This window comes from Dermacentor andersoni, chromosome 3 (assembly GCF_023375885.2).
Source record: "Dermacentor andersoni chromosome 3, qqDerAnde1_hic_scaffold, whole genome shotgun sequence".
Classification (NCBI taxonomy): Eukaryota; Metazoa; Arthropoda; class Arachnida; order Ixodida; family Ixodidae; genus Dermacentor; species Dermacentor andersoni.
The window spans coordinates 63699608-63723156 of record NC_092816.1 but is presented as its reverse complement, the minus strand read 5'-3'; the positions used below and the strand labels follow the sequence as shown (position 1 = coordinate 63723156).

At 45.9% G+C, this 23549-nt stretch overlaps 1 protein-coding gene across 1 annotated transcript; it reads left to right on the top strand.

The window, feature by feature from the left end:
- Positions 1 to 108: 108 nt before the first annotated feature.
- Chchd2 (Coiled-coil-helix-coiled-coil-helix domain containing 2) lies at positions 109 to 15632 on the top strand. Its single transcript, XM_050194681.3, has 4 exons — positions 109 to 264; positions 3177 to 3375; positions 6315 to 6549; positions 15498 to 15632. The coding sequence occupies exons 1-4, from the start codon at positions 233 to 235 to the stop codon at positions 15509 to 15511; spliced, it is 480 nt and encodes a 159-aa protein (XP_050050638.1). The 5' UTR covers positions 109 to 232; the 3' UTR covers positions 15512 to 15632.
- Positions 15633 to 23549: the final 7917 nt, after the last annotated feature.

Below are 23549 nucleotides of genomic sequence, written 5' to 3'. Positions count from 1 at the left end.
AGTGTGCATTAAATACGCAGAATATATTTTAACAAGTTGTTGACCCAGCAGGAAAATGGTCCAGTTAAGATTTAGTACATCATCCCATCACCTTCCACCCCTATCATCATCACAATCTTTTAGGTTTTTCGAGAAACTGTGCCCTTGAATTCGCGGTCGTCGGTCTTGTGCGATAATTTTCGTTGTCCTCTGCGAGTTTTCATTACCTTTCTAGTAATTAGCAAACAAGAAGATGCCTCGTCAAAGGAGGGCTCCATCTGCACCGTACGTACCTGAAGTATTATAGTATTTGTTGGAAAAGACTAGCGGTTGCCGACAACGCGCCTTCGGCAACTCAGCCGCGTGTCTAGTTGGACATTCCGTGCTAAAACGTCTATCCATATTCAATTTTCTCGCACTGCCTGATAACGCTTTTAGTTGTGGCTACTTGTGGAGCGGTGTTCGTATCACAGCGGCGGTGTTTTTCGCCTATTGCGTCGTTGCCGCACTTCGGTTCGTGAGGTGATTGCGAAATACCACTTATTTCACCTGCAGATCCCAAAAGAACTCTAGATTTGAGGCTAATTTCTGTTACTTCATTACTATGAATTACTGTGAGTATATTTTCGTGCGCACGTCGCGATCGTGCTTCCTGGCGGTTGCTGAAGTGCGGATCTTCTAGTTCCGTCACGAGTAACGTGGTGGCAGAAGTGAATGAATGAATTTTCCTTGTTCCCAATACAACTCGCCTCACAGCCTTGTCAAGAAACCTCGTAGGTATTTAGCATTAGGTTTTTGCTTACTGTTTCAGCTGTACGTAAGACTAGTTGACACGCATTTCACTGTGGGCGTACTACGTCGCGGAAACGCACGCTGCAGTCATCTGCCTGCGATATTGCATAATTCATGGCGAAGTGGAATGCACTACGCGCCGAAACGGCGGCGTTAATTTGGTACGTGATGCAGAACCACTCGTAAATCGTGAGCGAAGTCCGTATACGAGTACACTAAACCAACTCGGCGGCCAGTGCCTTCGTCTCTTGTTTCTCTTTTCTCATGTTTAGTGATATTTGACGCAAAACGGCAGTAAGGTCAAGGTAACGTGGTGCGTCTTACGTCACCTGTCCCAAGGTCAAACTTGGAAAGCAGATGATGCAATTCTGGTTAACTTTGCTACTGTTTAGTGTTTGGGACACCAGAGAGCATAGTGAAGTTAAAGGTAGTTTGTAGATTACAACCCTTAGATACCTTGCAAGCCATTCTTATTGTTATTGGAAACTATAAACTAGAAAGAGATGGAAGAAAAAAAAATAAAGACTGGCCTTGACGTCACTTGAAATTCTCATACCAGCTCTTCGGTTAGTGATATTTCTGGTAGCCTCCCTTAGGCACCGTTTTATCATTTGTGAAAAAAGCAGTGCTTATATTGTGTTTGAAAGTGACACTCGCTGGAATGACGCAGTCGCTATGAAGTTCTGCTCCTGAACATGAAGTTTCAGTCCTGGTTTGTGATGGTCGAAGGGCAGTGGACGCAAAAAACATTTGCACACAGTGCGCATTAAAGACACATTAAACACTCTCAAGTCGTCAAAATTAACTTGGAGCCTTTTAATGCAGCATCCCCCATGGGAGTCAGTCTGTGAATTGTGTCGAGATGCTAAATCTCCTTATATTAGTTCAAAGGCTAGTAAAGTGTCAACGCAGCAGGTTTTGTGGTCTTATCCTATACAAAAAAGCGCCTGTCAACACGAAAACTAGTCACTTAAGCAGAGTGGAAGCTCGGATCTCTTTTCAAAATTCATTGTGCTAGTGTCACTTACTTGGTAAAAAATTGGTGTCTGTGCTTATAGACTAGGGCATTTGACTGCCAGTACACAAATTTGGGGTGTACGAGTCCAGCATGCCGATAGCTTTATGGTTGATGGTGTGGTCATTGTGTGTTCGACCCTCCTAAATATTGGGGGGTTGTGTGTGACTGATTCGTCAATGGTAATGTCACATTGATATAAAATACTGAAATGTGCTCATGCTGTAACATGAGCACATTGTACGGGATTGTACATGAGTTCATTTGTAATTATTTGCTACATTACAGAATGACTGGGAGGTGGGGATCACAGTACATGTAGTGATAAGCCACTTGTTTATGATGTCACATAGCAGTGTATGAAGTATTAGTGCATTGAAAGCAAACTGTTTATTCATGAAACTTCCTAACTTAACAGGATGTTATTTGCAGTGAAAGCAGCTAGCATAGTCAGCAGCCACCAGATTGAACACTGAGACTTGGCATGTTTGAAAATTGCAGTCATGCAGTTTTAGCAGCATTGTTGGTTGTTGTGATAGCCTAGACTTGACTTCAAGTCAAGTTGACACACAAAAAAAAGTCTGTTTAATGGTTATAGCAGTGACTTCATTTATGACAGGTGCAGGCATGTTAAAATTTCATTGCAGCCCCAACTATTCTGCATGCAAGTTCAGTTTATTACCTTAGAAAGCCCTTCAGCGGGTATTACACAAAGAGTGGAATTAGAGAATAATGGTGTTAAAGACATTTGCCAGGTGGCTTTGGATGACAAGTGATCAGTTATAACTCTTGAAATATCATTTGGGCAGTTGACTATGATGGTGTCATGGGAAAGGCTGTTCCATTCTGCAGCTGAAAAAGGAAGCAGAGTATGTATTATGGGGACATTGCCTGGCAACTTAAAGAGCATGGAAATAAAGAAAAATAGAAGGGGAAAAATACACCTCCATTCCACCCTGTGAAAGTGGATGTACACCGAAACTGATGTATACTACATTAGACAAGTACCACCATCCCAACTGACGTCAGATGACGTTACACAAGCACCACCACCACAAGCGACGTATGTCCAGCGCACACGGAGTGCAGCATACATCCTCGTTCTGCTAGGCTGTCCACCAAGGGGTGGTGCCTTATTGAACTATATTAAGCTTTAAAAGTAAATTGTGTCTGAAAATGCATAAATTACAACTTACATACAACCAACAGACATGACAGAAATGTGAGCAGGTGGCACTATGTACTGTGTCCAAGTTCTTTGCATACCATCCACTTCGGTAGTAGTAAAGCCTTATTGCATTCTTTTCTCTTCCCTCTCTGTTTTTATTTTCTTACTCTTGTGTGCAGTAGTATTTTTGGCAACAAGTAACAAGCTTTCTGCTGCTTGCAGGATGAGGCGTGCCCCTGCACCTCCGCCACCACGCCAAGCAGCAGCTGCGCCGGCCCCAACTAGGGCAGCAGCTGCGCCAACGCAGCCAGTGCCAACCCAACCGCACCCACCAGCGCCTATGATGTCCCAGCCACAGCAGCCTGGCATGTTTGCTCAAATGGCTACCACAGCAGCTGGAGTTGCCGTTGGCTCTGCAGTGGTGGGTTTTTCTCTGCCATTCATATGGTAGTATTGAGTGATTCTCTGTAAGCTTTCTTTGGTTCACATGTACATTATACCAGCCGCACTGCTTCGTGATGATCCGCATCACAACCTCAGCTAGCCTGTGCGCATTCTCCGCCAATATGAAAGGGAACACTTCATCTGTGCTAATACCACAGTAATTCTTGCAAACATGCAAGTCAGAACCTCATTCATTGCTATTTGTTATGTTTTCTTCTGTTGAAAAATCTGTGGGACATTTCCTGATTACAAGCACACAAGGAGAATTACCACCTTTGAGCACAAATCTGGTGTTTCCTTCGATATTGGTGGAGAGTGTAGACGTGTACAGGCAGCTTCGAACGTTTGCAGGATGTAGGTCCTGCAAGAAGTCTGTCACCTCAGGTTTAGCTTGTAGCCTATTAAAACAGTACAACATTGTGTTGGTCATGTAGCACATATGAAATCCAAGATGCGTGCGCAGGCTCAGGAAATGGTCTTTCTTGGATGCCACATGACCCAGCCTGTACCTATGCAATGCAGTCCTCAATTGTGAAATGTGCAAGCTTGGTGCTGCTGCATTTCAGATAACCTATTTCAGCTGGTGAAGCACTGCAGATGGTGTCTTTTGAAGCCATGTCTGTTGAAATGGTGGGAACGCTCTAAGGACATCTATCCGGAGTGTCTGTAAACTGTTTAACAGTGCCTGTGCGCAAATAGTATAACACCTGGTGCTCCAAAATTCTTTAGTCAGCCTTAGCAGTGGTCCAATGCTAGATACTGTCGGGATTAGCTATTTATGGTGAGGTTACATGAAAGTCTAGCAGAATTGTAGAGCATAATGGCAGTAGGCTGGAAGTGCAAGTTCAGGTCAAGTTCAGGTCAAGGAGGCAGCAGTGCCTAAACCAGAGTGCTTAACTGAAGTGTATATAATGATCCACACTTGCACATATGTCAGTGCATTTGGGATAAATCTGCACCACCTGAACTTGTGCTGAAAACTGCTTTCAGAAACAAATGAAATAAACAGCATGGCAGCATTCTCACTGCCTTTGGTGATTTCCCTAAGACAGCACAAACTAAGCACTGGAAAAGAGCTCTTATAACAAGAAATTAAACCTAAAGATATGTTGAATTAGCCCATTGTTATGGATTCATATCCGTAACACAGTGCAAACTAAACAATACTACAACCTCTGGAAAAGGGCTCCTAGATCTAGAAATTCGAAATATGCTACAAGTGTTTGCAACATGAAGTTGTACCGACTAGTCCGATTCGATGTACTTCTTAAGCCTTTGACCAGTCTGACTGCTTGCTTGTGTTCTGGCTTGTCATGTTGAGCTTCACAGGAAACTTCCTTATCCTGTTAACTGGTTTCATGCTACAAGACTTGTGGTGCAATTCATTTTGAGAGGAGAACAAACCTTCTGCTTGTTGCGAAGATTTTGCAACAAGCACTATTGCGCACTATTTGTGAGGCCACCGCAGTGATGACCACTGTGCAGGGGTACTGAAGTGGAGTGCCCTGTTGGCTCCAACCCGGTGGTGTCTGGGGCTGGGAGTGCACGTTGCAGCCTGTGTCCCTGCCCACTAGGGGGAAACCGCACTTAGTCTGAACGATGGCCAAGCATTAAATGTGCAGTGGGAATGGAAGGATGAGGAGGAGGGACCACTAGTCTGCTTTTCCCAAATAAGCTAATGCCTGGTAGCTGCACCCCTGCCATGCTTAAACCACAGCATTGGATTTTTTTTTGCTTTACAAGGCTTCAATTTACCCTAGCAGCTTAGAGGACCCAGTTACTAGTATGATCAGCGATACCGCACATGCATGGAACCCTCCACATGCTCCTATTTAAACCTGTTGTTGTGACTCGCATTAATTCTTGGAATAAAAGTTTATGCTGGCAACTTGTTTACGTGACTTCATAAAAGGGGATTCCACTTTTATTTGTCTAATCCTTAGACAGTGGTAATCAGATTGACGTGCTCTTTCGTCTTCACATTTGTTATGCCTTAAGTACAAAGATTGCAGGTGATTGTGTTGTATTTCATGGAACTACTTGTGTGAAAGGTCAGTCTGAATGCTAATTAAGGTTGCATAATACGTTAGGGTGTGTGAACAATGGGTCAAGTCTGTGAACGCTGGTAAAGCTGTCTTCACATATACTTAACCAAAAAAAATCCTTCTGATGCATGTGTACAAAATTAGATTTTCGTGTCTAAAGCAGGTTGACAGCTAGAAATGCATAGGTGTAGAATCTGCCAACTTTTCTTGGAACCTGCACATTGCTGACATGTGTTGCTCTGCTCTCGATAAATTGTTCTTTTGTGCTACAAACCTGAGAAACTCTCTTCCTTTAGCTTAGTTACATTTGTCAGACCAGAACCAGAATTTCCTTGTTCATACTTGTCCTTCATCAAAGCACTAAAAATGATTCCACCACTAAGGACACAAAATACTTCCAACATTTTGTGCTCTTACTAAGTAACCACGCAATAACCGTAGATTCTTTGCTATACATAACTGCCCTCTTCAGATGGCGTGCAGGCCACCATCACTCCAATTCACTAACATCTTGTGCTAGGACTGACACAAGTTCTCATTCTTCTCATGCACAACTTCCAAGTGGAGTTCTCTAACCAAGCCATATCTACCACATATCCATTGACAGCACATCATCTGAACCTGTATATATTTGGTGCTGTTGGCTTCGCTGTGCATGCTAGTCCTGCAAGGACCATATTGTGGTGCTCGGTGCTGTGCACGAAGGGGAGGTGGATGGAAAAAGGAAGTGCCCTAACTTGAATTCTTCGGTAACTAGGGTAGTTACCATATGCAAACTTTGAGTGTGCTATTTCTAAAGCTTCCTAATTGCTTTCAATTTGGTGCTTGTCTGGTAATGTAGCATGATAACAGCATTGCATTTCTGTTGCAGGGCCACACAATTGGTCATGCCCTGACTGGTAGCATGGGAGGGGGAAGCGCCGAGGCCGCACCTGCTGCTGCTGCTCCTGCAGCTGCCGCACCACCCATGCAGTACCAGCAGCAACAGCTCAGTGGTCCCTGCCAGTATGAGCTCAAGCAGTTTCTGGAGTGCGCCCAGAACCAGCATGACATCTCGCTGTGCGATGGCTTCAACCAGGTTCTCAAGGAATGCCGACTGCAGCACGGTGAGTAGTGCTCTTGCACAGTGTTCGGGGCGCTTCGATTCATGGCGGGTGTTGTAAGTGTAAGTGTTTCTTTGGTCACTCTACCCCACTTTAGTTTGTCTATCAGGCCTCAGTACTATTGCTGTCTAAAAATAATTTTTCAATAATCTAGCACCTATGAGGAATCGAAACTCGAGCTTGGAGCACGGCGAGTGAGTACGTATCCTCAGACGCTACTCCGTCAGTTTAGAAAGGACACAGAATACATGTGACAGTAGAGCAGATGAGCACCGCTACCATTGTGCTGGCACAACATCGACACAGTGTGTTTGGCTGCAAAAGCGATGATGCCAAATGGATGCACCATCATGCTCTGTTCAATCAGCTTTAATCTCCAGAGATGCGCAGTGTGTCTGGCTGCAAAACCAAATAGACACAGTGTCGTGCTGTGCTGAATCGGCTGTAATGGAGGTTGAACAAGTTGCAAATGCTCTTGCATAACTTGCAGTCATCCCAGAGGGGTTCCGTGAGATTATTCTTTAATTTATTAATTGTATGCGTGCTTCCAGTATATGTTATCTTTTCCTTTTGTTTGAACAAGTGTGCGTTAGATTTAATATTGCCATGTGGACCTACACCCGGCGACAACTTTCTGGCACAGCACAGCCGAAGAGCACTTTCGTTAGTACACTTCTGCATGCAATTTGCAAACGTGAGCATCTGTAGACTGCGCTGCGTAAAACAAAACGTACCATCTTTCCTTTCTTTTGTTAATAAAGACTTGTTTTTTGTAACGAGAAAATTGCTGCGTCAAATATTTCCACTTTTAGAGCAAATCGGAGGATCAAAGAGTGAACATGGAGTGCAGCCGGGAATGAAAGATGGCGATAACAAAGAGTAGGAGGAGGAAAGTGGGGAGGAGGGTATAATGGAAGCGTGAGAAGAAAAGTGTAGTGTCATGCAAGACAGGCTCTGCGACAACAATGGCTGCAAGATGGTGCCAGAGTAGCGCACGTCATCTGTTCACCGATGATGACACCGATGCCATATATGGAAACAAAGCGCTGCATGAGCAGAGGTCTGTCTGCAGTGACTGCTGTGAATAGTGCCCGGGCATCACCCATGCGCTGCCTCTTGTGATCTCCTGATTACGAGGCAGTCACCGCACTATATCGCACCAATATAGTGCGGTGCGCCAGCCAATATATTGCAAAATGAAAACACGTGTAGAGCTTGTTATGATTGAGGGTTCAATCCCATAGCTCGTGATCCGTTGTCAAGATTGGAGTCGGGCATGAATTAGAAGGTAGCTGGCCCATGCCTTCGTCCAACTTCTCCACGCTGAGGACGTTGATGAAGGGAAGGACTGCTTCTCATCGAGAACGAGGAATATGGGTTTATTTGTAATAACTTCTTTATTTCCATCAGTGATGGAGGCGACTGCGGGTAAAAGTCGCTTTAGAGGCAAGCGATTTACAGTATTTATATCAGTCTAACATGACTGCTTGAGAGAGAGTGTCCTGAGCAGCCGCACAACAGCAGTTTTTAAACACTCGGTCCTCTCCCGATACCCAGGTGACGGAAACGACCGTCTAAGCACCGTAGGCGAGTTGACCAGGCGCCATAGGGGAGAACGAGGCACCGTAGGGGAGAACGAGGCACCGTAGGGGCATTTATTCCCCCAACTTCAGCGCGCCCGCCGGCCGCCCATTGTCTGGCGTCTTGGTCGGCGCGTGGGAAGGGGTGTCAGTTGAAGTTCCAGCGGCTCAGTAACAACAGTTGGTCCGCCAAGCCCGTTTAGTTACAATGGCGACTTCGTCAAACTCGGCTCCAGCGACGGAGAGTCGAGGACGCACGTATTGTTGTTCACACACAGTCGACTTAGTCACGCCGTAGCTAGAGGTGTGCAGCGACGCTTCCGGAATGTTGCCGCCATAGTCGCAACTGGGTGGCAAAACTTGCACTGCAGCTGGCTGTTCTTAACAAGCTGCACTTAAACTTCGCATTAGGAAGTATCATAATCGTTGAATAATTTTTTTGCTGTTTTATTTTTATCTTTGCGCTGTTTGCATCTGGTTTTCTTGCTCCTTTAAAGGGGCCCTGAACCGCTTTTAATTGAAGTGGAGAAATACATTTGAAGTGAAGATAGGCTATTTCAGAACCACTTTGCCACAAAAAATACTTCAATGCATTCAGCAGAAGCGGAGTTATCAGCAATCGAACATGGCCTCAGCTATGCTCCCCTTCCTCCTAATGCCTCGAAGTGCGAAGGCTATGGTGGAGACGTCACTTGGCGCGCAGTTCAAATTTGCGATTTGGTGCCTATGCCACCCTAAACGTAAGCCAAGCGCGGCTGTTCTCAGAGCCACAGTGCGCTTAGCCACTGGACTCGTGGCGGCATCTCACGGCGGCCGCGGTGTAGCCGAGCGCAGCGACCAATAGCAGCCACGCATTGGAGTGGTCTTTATGACCAAATAGAGCACAGAGAAAAGAGCGAGGAGCATGGGGTATTTGAAACGAGAGTGTTAAGAAAAAGGTGACTTCGCACTCCGCTTGCGAGCTCCACGGACTGCGTACGACAGCAGAACTTGGCTGAGATGTTCACAACAGCGTATGCTACCCGCGAACTACGTTAGTTCGCCAAGCCCTAGGGGTGGTTCAGGGCCCCTTTAAACAAAGATGGCGTCGCTCAGCTGCAGCAAGCAAGAGCGGCTGCTCCTAAGATCATCTGAATTCATCTATCAGAAGCATATTATGACAGCAGTGGGTTGCAGAATGTTCCGTTGGCTGCAAACGATAAGGGGGAAAAGTGCTGTGTTGTGTGCAACTGATACATAAAGTGCAAGTGCATTTCTGGTTGCAATGGCCAGCCACCTTGACGCTGGTAACCTGTCCATCTTCTGTGAGTCTGCTAGCTGTGCAAGCCCAACTGCAATTACAAACTGAATGTAAAAGAAATTGCCCATTTCATAATTCCACGGCATACAAGGTCAGTATTCTCGGTTTTTGGCTGTGACAAATGTAGTCATTTTGGCAAGATTTCAAGTGTAGCACTGAAAGCGTCCGCATGTACGGGCAGCAGTCCTCCTGGCACATTGTGATGACAGCATCTAACATTGAGGATGCAGTCACCTTGGAAAATTTTGCTTGTAGTACGAGACACATCAACAATCACGCTAGAATGTCAGCAGTGTCAGTTGTACACTTGTGTTCCAGCATGGCAGTGGTCTACTATAGAGTGCACAACATTTGTTCCATTATGTGAAAAAGCGTGCCAGGAAAGCTGCTGCTCGTAGATGCCAACGGTGTCTCAGGCCCGCACCACTGTCTTGCGAAGTTATTGTATCCAAGAGTGACCTTTGGTCCCCTTTTTTCTTAATAAGTGAGTTAATCTATTCATTTCTTGAAAATGGACAACCGAGAATGCCGACCTTGTATGCCATGGAACTTATAATATGGCTTGTTTCATTGACGTACGACTTCTAGTTGTGCTGTCCCAGTGTGCTCCATAGCATATAAAAAAATTAAAGAAAACACCTTTTTTAGTAAGAGTACTGTATTTATTCGAATGTAGGTCGACCATTCTTTTCTTTTTTTTTTTTTTTTTTTTCTTTTTTTTCAGGAATGTTACCTATGATTAGCTATCGACCTCTATTCGTGATCAAAGCTAGCAAAAGTACTGAGTTAATGGAGTTCCACTGTGGAACAGAGCCGCCACTGGAGCTGCGAGGGCCAAGGCCACAAACTAGAATGCCCTGCTATGCATATCGATTCCATATGTCGAAGCTGCAGTCGTACAAATCACAAATATCTTATTTACTCAATTCTAACGTACACCGATTGTAATGTGCACACTTACAGTACTGCGCACCCGTACAGTACAGTATGAACTAAATTAACAAGCGTGGTGTCACACGTGCACAAGCAAACATGAACACATCTCACTCGATGACCGTGGAAACTCGGTGTGAAAACGCTGTAGTGAGGAAGTACAGCAGCAGATGCCTCTCGCTTCAACACTAACTCCAAGCGGCGAAAACACAGTGCGCGGCGGACTCTGTTCCCGTCGCAGATCGCTTTCAAGATCGGGCCAAGGTGACGGTATCGTCGAAGTGGATCGTTGCGGATACGTCCTGCTTCAGTCCACTGTGTTGCTTTGCTGGCGAAAACCATCTCCTGTTTGTGCCAGTCCCGCACGCAAGTTTCGGGTACTCCGAACGCCCATGACATGGCCCGACTTCCGTCCGTCTCCGCACACATGTTCACTTTCCTTTTAAATGCAGGATCACAATGAACTTGGCACTTCGTGCTGATAGAGCAAATGCAAGAAATGGGAAGACACAATGGACCATGGATTTCCCTTCCTCCATTTGGTGGAGTAATGCGTAGTCACACGTACTACAGCACATAGAGGAAGCTACGACAGCTAGGCTTGAAGCTCGTATGATGCGGCTATCTTGAAATGCAGATGGCAATATGGTAACGCAGATTTAGGGTCGTACCCAATTCTAACGCGCCGATTTAATGGGTCGACCTATATTCGAATAAATTTTTTTAAATTTCTTGAAGAGCACAATACAGTCGCCGATCGTTTATTCGCACCTCAAGGGGATTGCAGAAATGTCCAAATAAATAGGTGTCCGAAAAAGCAGATTAAGAAATAAAAAAGAAGTCCTTTATTTCCACGCACTTATTCGGGCTTGGCAGTAGGCTTGAAGAAATCGTGAATGCGCCATTGCACGCTGTTCCATTTACGCGCAATCAGATAAGCCTGAATCTCGGAGAGGGTTGTACGGTCACTATAGGCGGCTGAAAGCACAGTCACTGCTTGTACTCGGAGCCGACTCGGAGTTGTCATCCGGCGGTGCAGCAGAAACCTGACGAATGGTCTCGCCGTCGTCGAGTTCTGCACATGTCAGTACAGCAGTGTCAGCACCTGTGAAACTGTCAAATGGGACAGTGTCCGGAATCGCAATGCAACCATTGCGCAGGTCTCGGCAGAACATTTTCGGCGTCAATAGGGAGCACATCGGAAGGCAACAAATCCTAGGCCTCCTGGCACCCGCTTGCCGGTATTCCCCAGCGCAGCCTGCGCGGGCACTGTCGGTGCCATTAGACACTTGACGTGATGTTTCTGTATGCTGTGTTGGATCACCACAACCTCAACACAGCACACAAAGCAAACACCACCATGCCATCACGCCGACACCAGTCGCACAAACGAAAAACAGGGCCTATTCGCAACGTCATGCACGAAGAAGAAACAAATCAGCTTCTGGATTGTCTTGACGTGGCTTACTAAGCTGAGAACGGAACTGCTGTAGCCACTCTATCGAAACAGGCAGAAACGATGATGATGAGCGGGGATTTGCAGTAGCGCCACTTTGTGGGGAAGCACGGAAGCTCCGTTCAAAACAAAAATGGTGTTCAGCAAGTCGAACCATGCACCAGTCGGAGTCTGTGCATAGTGCTCTCGATCGAGTTGGCTCAAGGAGTGTCCGAAAAATCAGACGAGAGGTTGCAAGGTGTCCGAACTTTCGGCAGTTGTTATACATTATGGTCTATGGGGAGAATGGCGGTGCTGCGAAGCAGACCGAATAATCGAGCGTGTCCGAATTTTTGGAGTCCGAGAAATCAGTCGGCGACTATATATAGGAATAGACCTATATTCGTGCTCGGTTTATTTTCGAGTAAATACGGTACTTGCTACACTCCTTTGCTGTAAAAAATATATTTTCTCTTGCCATAGGGCATTATCGCAGTACACACATAGTTAATAGTGCTCGCATAAGGATGAAATCAGAGGAGACCTTGAAGTAACGTGTTCATGAGAAGAGCTCCACTAACAAAACCAAAACTGTAACCGCTGGCAAAACATTGGGACCACACTAGCTCCGCCCACGCAGCTTTGACTGTGCTGCCACAGAAAGTTGTTGCCGAGTGTACAATTCTAGATTTCTGTGCTGGTTGTTTTTAAACGCTGTGTCACACATGACCCCTTTCTGTTGCCTTCTGTGACTGGTGAGCAACATCAAGTATACATTGTTGCATAGCCAACAATAGAAAAAGATGTTGCATCGTGAGAAAGTGCCCTTGACTGCCAAGCTCAAAGATTTTTGATCTCGAAATGTGGCTCATTAGCTTAGTGCGATCATGTATACATATTGCCTACAGATTAGCAAAGGAATTCATGGCCTTCCATGTGTAGAAGCTGTTGTCATTTTCTTGCATTCTTTAAAAATCTTATTCTCATTAGTGTTCAAGGAAACTTCTGCATCCCCTTGCCATGTATGTGAAAGGTGGGTGAGCCACTGGTAATTCAGCTTTCCTGTAAGTCTGTGCATAGATGCTTGTCCATTTTTGCAGGAACATTAAGATGTGTCATTGTGCTAAAGACATATATTCAGTGTCCTGTGCATAACTGTACATTAGGCCTGTTCAAGCATGTTTTAAAGGCTCCTCACCAGGCCACACAGCAAATTTTGGTTATATGCTGGAAGTTGTTACGTGCCCTCTAAGGAGTGTTCTACAGCAACAATTTTTCAAATTAGGTAGTTAATAGCATTGGTAGAAATATTGGAAGTGGTGTGAACCCATGATTTCAGGAAGTGAGCGTCACTGCCAACGTAGACTCTTTCTCCACTTTCCCCATCTAGCCTCCACAAGCGAAATTCCTTTACTGCGTTCTCCCATACTGGAGCCAGAGGATCACGTGACAAATACGTCACGGGCCCTCCCTTTCAAAAAAAAAATTCTCGCGTTTTTGCTTAGTGGCGCACTTCCGTGACGGTCTCGCATGTGAGCTGTTGCGTTTGTCACGTATCATGCAGTGGACGATTTTGTGCACTCAACATGAGAACACCTGATCAGTGTCGCAATCACGAGCAATGAGGCAGGCATGAGAAGATGAAAGAGCTTGATCTTGGCGCTGGAACACTGTAGAAAATTATAGTTACATTCTCTGCATGCGCGACTGTATTATGTGGGAACAAGCAGATGAAACAGAAGTCTTTCTAGAGTATGAAGTAAAACAAAAACTCGCAGACATACTCTTTGTATGATTTATTATTCCTCTTTGATTGAAGCAACAGATTAAACAAATAACTGATGTTGTCTTGAATAAGCCTGTCACATGTCACAATGAGCGACGTCACAGCACTGCCATGTACGTAGGTGCAATTGCACAATATACGCCGAATCTCTGGATGGGATCACGGTGCCACGAGGACATTGGACAGACAGCATTTGATTTGAAATTTAAGCTCTTTCTGTGGTGCATAGGAATGTAATACGTAGCAGACACGATTGTTAATGCATATTGTATGCACTGCGTTTGTCAACTCAAAATGGGCAGACCTGTTGAGGGGCCCTTTAAGGGAAGACTGCGCTTCAAAACAATTTCTTTTATTTCTGGATAGATGTTGATGAAACTTACTCAATTTATGAGTGCGATCACAGCACTGAAAGCCAGAAACCTAAGGGAACCTTTAATAGGAAATATAATCCATGACATAATAACTGCTCAAACACAAGGACACGAAAGTAAGCTCTGTTGGATACCAAGCCATCATGGAATTAGAGGCAACGAGAGAGCTGACGCGTGCGCTGCTCAAGCCTGCCATAAGGATGTCAGTACTGTAAATATACCCTATGCAGGTTGCATGAAGTTAGTAAAAGATAAGCTTTAAGAAAAATGGCAGTGTACGTGGAATAGCGAAGAAAATAAACTACATTTAGTAAAACCTATTCTGGGAGAATGGAGATCATGCAGGCATCAGGAACGTTTTATAGAAGTAATTTTATGCCGCCTGCGCATCGAACACACACACTTAACACATAACTTTCTACTGACAAAACAAGACAAACCCTTATGTGAGAAATGTGGATATGAACTCACTGTAAATCACATTTTATTCTCATGCACTCAACTCGAACGGCTAAGGAGAAAATATTTTACTGTATTTTACAATGAACGCATTCCCTTCCATCCCAGTCTACTTTTAGGAGATAACCCACTTGTACGAACTTCATCTGTTTTTAGTTTTTTGAAAGGTGCAGCGATCCTAAACGAAATATATCACAGAACTACTAATTCTAAAAATTCTTACCCAGTTTTTTCACGCATCTTAAGATGCACCTCACCCATTTTCTCAGTCCTGAGAAGAAGGCTGAGGTCTCCATTTGATTTGTTGGGCTCCTGAGAGTCCTTGTCCGGACAAGGACTTTCGCTGAGGATACCCTATTTTTGAAATAAATTATACCATGTGTTTGGCGCATGATAGCGTGAGTTGCTTATGCGCCATAAAACCCAATACAATACGATATGTATTCAATGTGCTAATTTAAGATTGTTTTCTTGCAGCGTAAATAATGTGCTACAAATTTTAATACTTTTGTTTCTTGCACAACTTGTTTCGAGGTGAGCTATTTACTAAACTATATATGGTGCAATAAAGACTGACATACAAAAATGATTTGGAACCAACAAATAGTGCAAAACAGCAAAAATAGTATAATTTCGTATCAAGTGAGAGCACGAAAAACTTCTACTGTAAGAAACCTTAGTAGCACCGAGGACAAATCATTGTGTTTTGAAAATTTGTCACATTATTCATTACATTATAGGCATATTACTCTCTGATTGTCTACCTTTCTGAAGGAAAAAAAGATTATTGCAATAGGGTCAGTAGAACCAGAGATATTGTCGTGCCAGAACTGTGCCACCATCAAAAATCCTGTTTTGGGAAAATGAGGAAAAAAAGCATTTCAAAACATGTTCATAGTGATTGTGGTGAAAGCTCAATCAAGCAAGATTAAAATGATCCAGATCGATTGGAATCAAAGGGATGGAAAAACATATTTGGGCCAATTTTTGGCTCCAAAGAGCAGGGTCTCCCCCTAAAACCTTCAGCAGTATGTGCTTGGAATGAGAAGGGTGGTTTTCATGCTGTCTTTCATGTTTCTTTCAGGTGGAGGCATGTAAAGTAGGCAACTAAGAAGCAATGCTGTCGGACCCACTCCCAGAAAAAGCTGATCCTTTGTGCTGAGGAGGGCATTGTCCTTGCGCACATCTGTAGAAAGTAATAAAGTTCTCTAGCATGTTATTATTGTTGCATCTGTTACTGGCTGTGGATTACTTTTGCTAAAGCTTAAAGTAATCCATGTTCACATGCATTACTCAGGAGGCACAACGACAGAACAAAAAACAGTGGACGAATCCTTGCCTCCCCATCCACCTGACAGAACAGCTCCACTGATGTAAACCACATGTGCAGGGATAGATGTCTATAATAAAAGGGTAAAAAATGCATATCCATTGCATGTGTTGGTACCTGTGATGTGAAATTTTCATGAAGCGTCTAATTACATGGCATACAGCTAACGGTGATGGATACAGTTGGGTTTTTCATCCTATGCAATGTTAGTGCATTGCAAAGGTCAATTTTATTGTCTTGCAATTAAATATTTATGCGCTAGACCCTTTACAAGCTATGGCAAAATGCAAACACCAAATCAGATGTATGCACAATGTGCAAGACGTCCATGCAGCAGTGTCACAAGGATGAAGGTGGTGCATGATGCTGACGGAAGAATTTTAGTGGCAGGTGTATGCACAGAGAAGTACCACACATACAGTTGAACCTCGTGATGAACGAAGTTGCCTCCAAGTGGGAAGGCTGTACGCTTCCTCCTGCTTTCCTCCCTTGCGCATGCGAGATTGAGCTGCCATCATCGGCTCACCGTCACAAGCTTTCGCTCGCACACACAGGGTACAGCACGCGAAGACGATGTTATCAGGAGACGAACCCAGTACGTCTGTATCGCAAACAAAACCTGCAGCAACTGTCAGAGGAGGTCACCATAGAATAAAGAGGTCACCCCAAATGCGCCTCCGCCTAAGTTTCTACTCCACGACGCTTCGTCTCGTTTCTCCTTCCCCTTCGCTCACCATCACCTAGACTTTCCTCTAGGTGGCGTTGCTTTGCCGCGCGCTGCGAGACCTGCTATAAGTAACTACTGAAGAAGAAACAATTTATGATCACTCAAAGGTAAGCCCTTTCAAAGCGAGATCAGGATGCCTTAGAATGCACGCATGTCGTGTCTTGTATCCTAAACAGTGGCTAACAAAGCGACATACAACAAGGAGGAAGAAGCATCCGCTTCCTGTGGCAAAGCTAGGGAATTAATTTTTTAAAAAGTTCTAACAGTTTCTTCACCGCTCGATTCATGGCCGATCCCCCAGAGTGTGTTGCGACATTTCACTAGGGAATAAGAACAAGTGATGGAGCATCCATCCTCGGCGCGCTCCTTCGTACTTTCCCTGGCACGTGATTCTCCACCTCCAGGCACCTTCCTCCTCTACTTGGTTCGCTGCTTCGAACCATGGAGGAAGGGAAAACTCCATGCTTCGAACAAACATGCAGTGTGTCTGCCAAGCGGGAATTCTCGGGGATTTGAGTAGTCTGGAAAAACTCGGGGAATTTGGGCCTATATCAGGGAAAATTAGCTGTAATTTTATTGAAAGGGTCGAAAGTCGCGGTACTGCTGGCTCGAGTAACCGACAGGATACGTAATGAATCGTCTTTGACGCCCCGTCGTCGGCTGGAGGAGTTGCCAGTGTACAGTCAACGACCGACTTTCCGGATCCCCGATAATTTGGACGGCTTCGCGGCACCACCACGTACCCCATAGAGTGAATGTATCAGCACGTCTGAAATTTCTGACGCAAGAACTCTTCGCCGTCCGACTTTCCGGACGTTTTGCCGTGACCGCAGGTCCGAAACGGCATTAATCAAAGCCACCACCGCTGCCATTTTGATTGCCTGGCCGCCTCGAACCTACGCTCTCGCATGCAGATCCGCTGAAAGCCGTAGCCACCACTGCGGCAACGCTAGGCCTAGCTGCTTCGACGTTCGTTATGAAGCTTCTTTCCGTTGAGTGCCGTGTTTTTATTGAAAGAATTCGCTGCTGTCAGCAATGGCATGGACTCCGCATTTGCGGTCCTCGCGATTGGCTTAAAAGCTTGGAAAGCACGGTGCGTTGTATAGTGCCGATTCCCGAAAGTCAGCTTCGCTTCTGTACAGAAGTGTTACTTGGCGAGGCATACGTAAAAGTATTGCATTGAAGCATAACAAGCGTGGGAAGGGGCTATTGCCACGGGACACAGTATGTATTCCTTAATTATACACGCGTCCATCCGGTATTTCCTGTCACAGTACGAGCACCGATATGCCTAATACGTGTATCGACAGGCCTTCAGGGTGTTTTCGAATGTGCCTGTGGCGGTTTGAGCCCTTAAGGGCAATAAATGACATGCATTTATTTTTTCCAACTGGCCGACTTTTCGGACGTTTTCGCCCTCCTAGGGAGTTCGAAAAATCGGACGCGGACTGTGCAACTGACCAAGAAGATGCTTCAAATGGTCTGTGGGACGAAGGAGCGGCGGAAGGAGGACAAGAAGAGAAAGCACCTATACGCACTGAGGAATGAACGGGAAAGGAAGCGTGCTGCCGCCGTTTTGAAGGAGCTTGAGCTCAAAAAAACAAAGCGTTGGCTGATGCCGAGTTGCAGGTGTCCCTCATCCAAACCAAAATAAACTCTTTAAAGCAGTGAAACACATTGAGGCGTCGTGCGCGGGCTGAGAGTATGTCAGGATAGTTGAGGTACGGGCTGTTGACAGAGAGTAACAATTGTGACAAAGTTCGGGCCTCATACCACTGAGCTTACTATCAGTTGATAGAAATAGCTCATATTCGAAAATATTTGCTTCTGTATGCACCTTCTTTTTATTCGTATTTGAGAGTGTCCGACTCGATTTGTAATTTTTTTTCGAAGACATCTTATTTGCTGTGCATTTTACTGACCCCTCCCTTCTATCTCTTTTTGACTAACATAAACACTACTCCTTAGTATTCAAATTGGATTAGGTCTTTTTAAATTTTTTTCATGTGCTTACTAAACAGTGACAGCATTGAGCGATATGGTTTCAGCCCGTCTTGACATTAAACATAGTTCTGCATCACTCAGGCAATTTTGCTAAGGCACTCAGGGAAAACCAGGAAAACTCGGGGAATTTGGGAATGCCAACTTGGTAGACACCTTGATTTGGCAATTCACAGGTACACTTGCGCGTAAAATGGAACTTAGGCGGGGCATTGCCCCTTGCCATCATTGCCCCTGCGGTGTTTTGTAAGAGAACTTCGCCACACGCCCAAGATGCAAAGTGGTGAAGCGCGAAGCAACGGTGAGATTAGAGAGGAGGCCCGGACTGCTCAGTTTGCCTGCGTTTTAAGGAGCTAGACAAAAACGATGCATAGAATTAGAAAACAACTTAAAGGTGACCATATTGCAAGTTTTTTTTTTATTTACGGCGTCGTTTTCACATCAATGTAATGTTTATGTAGTTGCTCAAATGCTGGATAGTGTTCTAACTGCAGTAATCTTTTTTTTTTTTTTTTTTGTTATTACACGCATATACGGTACATTTCGAAGTAACGCATTCTGATTTCATTGCTGAATTTGAAAGCCTGCTTCTGTATTGCTACGTGGAGTTGAATGTGTTCGGCTGTTTTAGCGTTCATACTGAGGGGGGCAGTGCACAAAAACCGAACACAAAGAAGTAGAAGGAGGCGTCACAACGCTGCTTCTACTTTCTGTTCTGTTATTGTGCTCTACTCCTCTCAGTGTTTACCACGAACGCTGTCAGGTTTATTAGGCCTAAATCTCTGACTACCGGCCTCTCACTCCACGCCCAGAGGGCACCAGCTACTTCCCTCATCATAGATGGAAGTCCTCACAACGTATACCAACTTGCTCAACTATTAACTTCTTTGGCGGACCGCTCAAGCCAGTGGGGCCCTGGACTAGGGGCTCCACCCACTCGCTTTCTGCACTTTTTTTCTTTTAAATAAACGTTTTGATATATATATTAGCGTCATATTGGCTCTTACCTGGATCTAATTAAGATGACGTAGCGGTCCTTCGCTGGCATTGTGTCGACCATTTTTATGTCGCCATGGCTGAAAATCAGAAGCAACATCTGAACTAAATTATCTGTTCTTGTTTTGTTTCCCAGCCATTGCTCTTAGCCACTACAGTGAATTTGCCAAAAAGCAGGGGGTCTTATGTGATTTTTAAGATAATAAATACTAGAACTAAATTAGAATATCAGAGTATTAGCGAGAGATTAAAATATTGCAGAAATGAGAAGAAAGCAGACGATATGTTACGGTAGTCCCGCCATGGGTCGGCGTCGTTTAGACTTAATTTATACTGGTGGAGCGTTCTTTGAAAACTTTCGCATTATATGCCCCATTACGCGAAAATCCATCGGCGTGACAGAGAACTGGTACAAAAATGGCCGACGGCGTAAAGAATAAAACCAAGTCAAGAAATGCTCGGATTCACGTGAACTTTCTCGGGAAGGTTCCTGTAAACGAAGTAAATTAACGTCTGAAAATAAAATGTGGTACGTTTCGGTCTGGGTGGGAATCGAGCCCGGGCCTCCAGGGTACGAGATGAGCACGCTTCACCGACGCCATGGCAGCTCCACTGTTCTGGCTGAGTAAAGGTGTGCCTACTGCCTATGGCATTGCACACGTCACGTCGCAGCCATCTGGCTGACTAAACTTGTGGCGTAGTGCGTGCGTCATTGGGCACGGGATGGCGCAGCCAATGGGGAGGAAGTGGCGCCACGTCATGAGTATATAAAATGCATGTTCATGGCATTCCGAGGTATACAAACGGCATAGTGTCTCAGCTTTCCGAGATGTACGAACGGTGTAGTGTCTCCGCCTTGTCTGCACAAGCTCTTGCCTGTGTTCTTACTGCGCCTCGGTAGGGCTAAACCCAAATGCGCCACGCGTCTCAACGCGCTCGCTTGCCCGCGAGGAGTTCAACTGGGCGTTATATCACATTCACAACTCATAAGACGTGCTTAGGTGACCTCGGATTTTTTTATTGCAATATCAATTATATAGACACCCTAGGCGCATTTCTGCCGTCACCGTAAGGTTCCGTTGAGTGAAAGATGGAGAACGCGATTCAATCTCGCGTGCGCGAGCGAGCAACGCGGCCCGGATGCATTTCTATAATTGCTAGTAGGTACAGCGGGGCGTGGCGTTTCTCGCGGCGCTCGACGTTTCTGCGCAAGCGCGAGTAAGATCAGGTGTGAGAGAGAAAATGTGGGGGCCTTTGCTCCTTGAGGAGGAGGAGGAGAAAACTTTGTTTAAGGCCAACACTAAGGCCCAGTAAAGTACAGCGCTTGCTCCGCTAAGGGCCGTTGTTGAACCGCCAAGTCCGAGTGAAGCCAAGCACTCCAGGAAGGAGGGGAAGGGTAAGGAAAATAATGAGAGGCAATGGCAGTGTTACATGAGTACAGAATGTGTTCTGTACCTGCCCTTATCTCTGGACAGTTGGGGCAGTGAGCTGTGCTTCGCCAACCGAAGTTGTAGAGCATTAGTGGCGTGAGAAGAGTGTTCGGTTGAACTTTGCAAGGACATGTGCTTGTTCCGGGTTGAGTGAAGGATGAGGTTGGGGCAGAATATTGCGGTTTCCCTTGATGTTCTTGTAGTGTTCAGCTATTTGCTCTTTGTACTATCGTGAGCAATATGAGCAGGAACACGCGAGCGCGTGGCAATTGCCTCGAAACCGACGTGGGGCGATGCGTTGCGGCCGCTGTAGGAAACAAAGTGGAAAGGGCGCCGCGGTTCCGCCAACTGTCGGCACTCCCGCCTCACTAGCGTTGCTGCGTAACGGCACCGGATTGCATGTCACCGGGCGCTAGCGATGATAAGGCGGTTATGGCATGCAGAGCGTGGACCGCGCTGTCTGTAGTTCAGCGCAAAATACCGCTGTTAACCTTTTTTGTTCCTTTTTTCTTTGTCTGAGTGTGCGTATGTGGAGCGGTCAGACCCGATTCTTAGATATTTGCAAGCATGCGACAGGGAATATTTTCTGGCCGACATCTTAAAAGGTCTATCGTAAGGCCAGTCGCACCTTTCATGGAAACGTTCGAATCTTTGATGAACAAGAAAAGAAGTAAAAACGCTACGTCACGGCCGACGCGCATCTTTAATTTCTTTTTCGTGGCAAATGCTTATAAGGGAGACCACGACTGCCCGCGGTTAGAAGTGCGTTTCAGCGTCCTGCGATGTCTCGAGTGCCGTTGAATAAGCGGGAAGAAGTCGTTGAGTTGTGGAAGAAAGCTTACTCGCAGCGAAACATTGCTGCCTTGACGGGCTGCCGGTTGAACACAGTCAACAGGATAGTGCAGGCGTACCGAGATGAAGGACGCATTAAGGATGCGCCGCACGAGAGGCGACCTCGCGCCACGTCGGCGGATCAAGACCTACAAATTGTTGCTGCAGTCAACGAGAAGCCATTTCTAAATGCGAAGGAGGTGCGCAGTACTCTTGCCCTGGAACATGTAAGCGACAGCACGGTGCGGCGAAGGCTAAGGGAAGCCGCCCTCCGTAGTCGTATCGCTGCTCAGAAGCCCCTTCTCACAGTTGCCAACAAGACTGCTCGCCTAAAGTTTGCTGTCGATCACCGCAGCTGGAAGGTCGAGGATTGGAAATATGTCATCTTCTCTGATGAATCTACGTTCTCAAGCCGCTGGGACCAGCAGAGAAGAGTGTGGCGCATGAAGAATACGCGCTTCTCTCCGCAGAACGTCAAGCAGGTGGCCGCAAGTGGACGCACGTCAGTAAACGTGTGGGCGGCTATTTCGCGGGATGGCCTAAGTCCCATTGTAAGAATCCCTGAGAGATTTACGAGTTCTGCATATTGCACATTGCTGGAGCACGAGATGATCCCCTATGCACTGAGTGGTCCACACCCGGATGGGTATTATCTATTCCAGCAGGACTTGTCTCCCGTTCACACAGCAAAGGTCGTGGCACGTCTTTTAGGCGAACTAGGGGTAAGGAGCTTGGAGTGGTGTGCGAAGGGTGCAGACATGAACATTATAGAACATGTTTGGGCACGTATGAAGGCTAACCTTTCAAGACTCTCCTTGGACTCGACGACCAGTGATGAACTGTGGGAAGCCATAAAGCGCGAGTGGAAACCTCTTCAAGATGACAAAGCCTTCATCGAGGCTCTCTACGTGTCTCTGCCAAAAAGAATGGAGGCCGTCATTCAAGCAGGCGGAGCCATGACCCGTCATTAACGCATGAAGCCTGCAAGGAAAGGTCAAGCTGTAACACTGATGTATTGGGATACTTTTTGTGTGGATGAAAATTTTGTTACCATTAAGCAATCGTCTAATAAAACCTTTAAATTCACTGCTGCGTACAACTTTTCTTTGTTCACAATAACCGAGACATAGAAAAACACGCATAACAAAACAACCCTGCTTTTTCCTGCGTGCGAGCGCTATTACAGGCGCCACAGTATCACGCCGGTATCATTGCGATACGTTCCGCAAGTATGATAAAAAGAGAGCTAGAGATATTTTGCGCTCAACTACAGACAGCACGGTCCACGCTCTGCATGACATAACCGCCTTATCATCGCTAGCGCCCGGTGACACGCAATCAGCTGCCATTACGCAGTAACGCTAGTGAGGCGGGAGTGCCGACAGTTGGCGGAACCGCGGCGCCCTTTCCACTTTGTTTCCTACAGCGGCCGCAACGCATCGCCCCACGTCGGTTTCCAAGCTATTTCCCACGCGCTCGCGTGTTCCTGCTCATATTGCTCACGATAGTACATGGCAGCGTCTTCCACTATCGTTGGATTTGGCCAGGGAATCGAGGGCGCCCGGAGGTTAATGTCGCGGGTATGTTGATGAAACAACTCCTTTCCCTCGATCCCAGCGTGACCACGCACCCAACACAGGGTGATTGTATTGTTCGGTTTGCGGTTACAGGATTCTATTAGGATGTCATGTAGGTGCGTTTCCAACACTCGATGTTGTATGTCGCGAATGGCTTTGCTGGAGTCGGTATAAAAGTTGATGTTACTGGACTGGTGCTTAGTGAGCAGAGAGGCTTCTTGTATGGCATATATTATCGCGTGTG

Excerpts from the sequence above, each read along its gene's own strand:
- Chchd2 (XM_050194681.3), top strand. The coding sequence starts at position 233 with ATGCCTCGTCAAAGGAGGGCTCCATCTGCACC. Across the intron at positions 265-3,176 it reads AGGAGGGCTCCATCTGCACC|GATGAGGCGTGCCCCTGCAC; the intron begins GTACGTACCTGA and ends TGCTGCTTGCAG. Across the intron at positions 3,376-6,314 it reads TTGCCGTTGGCTCTGCAGTG|GGCCACACAATTGGTCATGC; the intron begins GTGGGTTTTTCT and ends TTTCTGTTGCAG.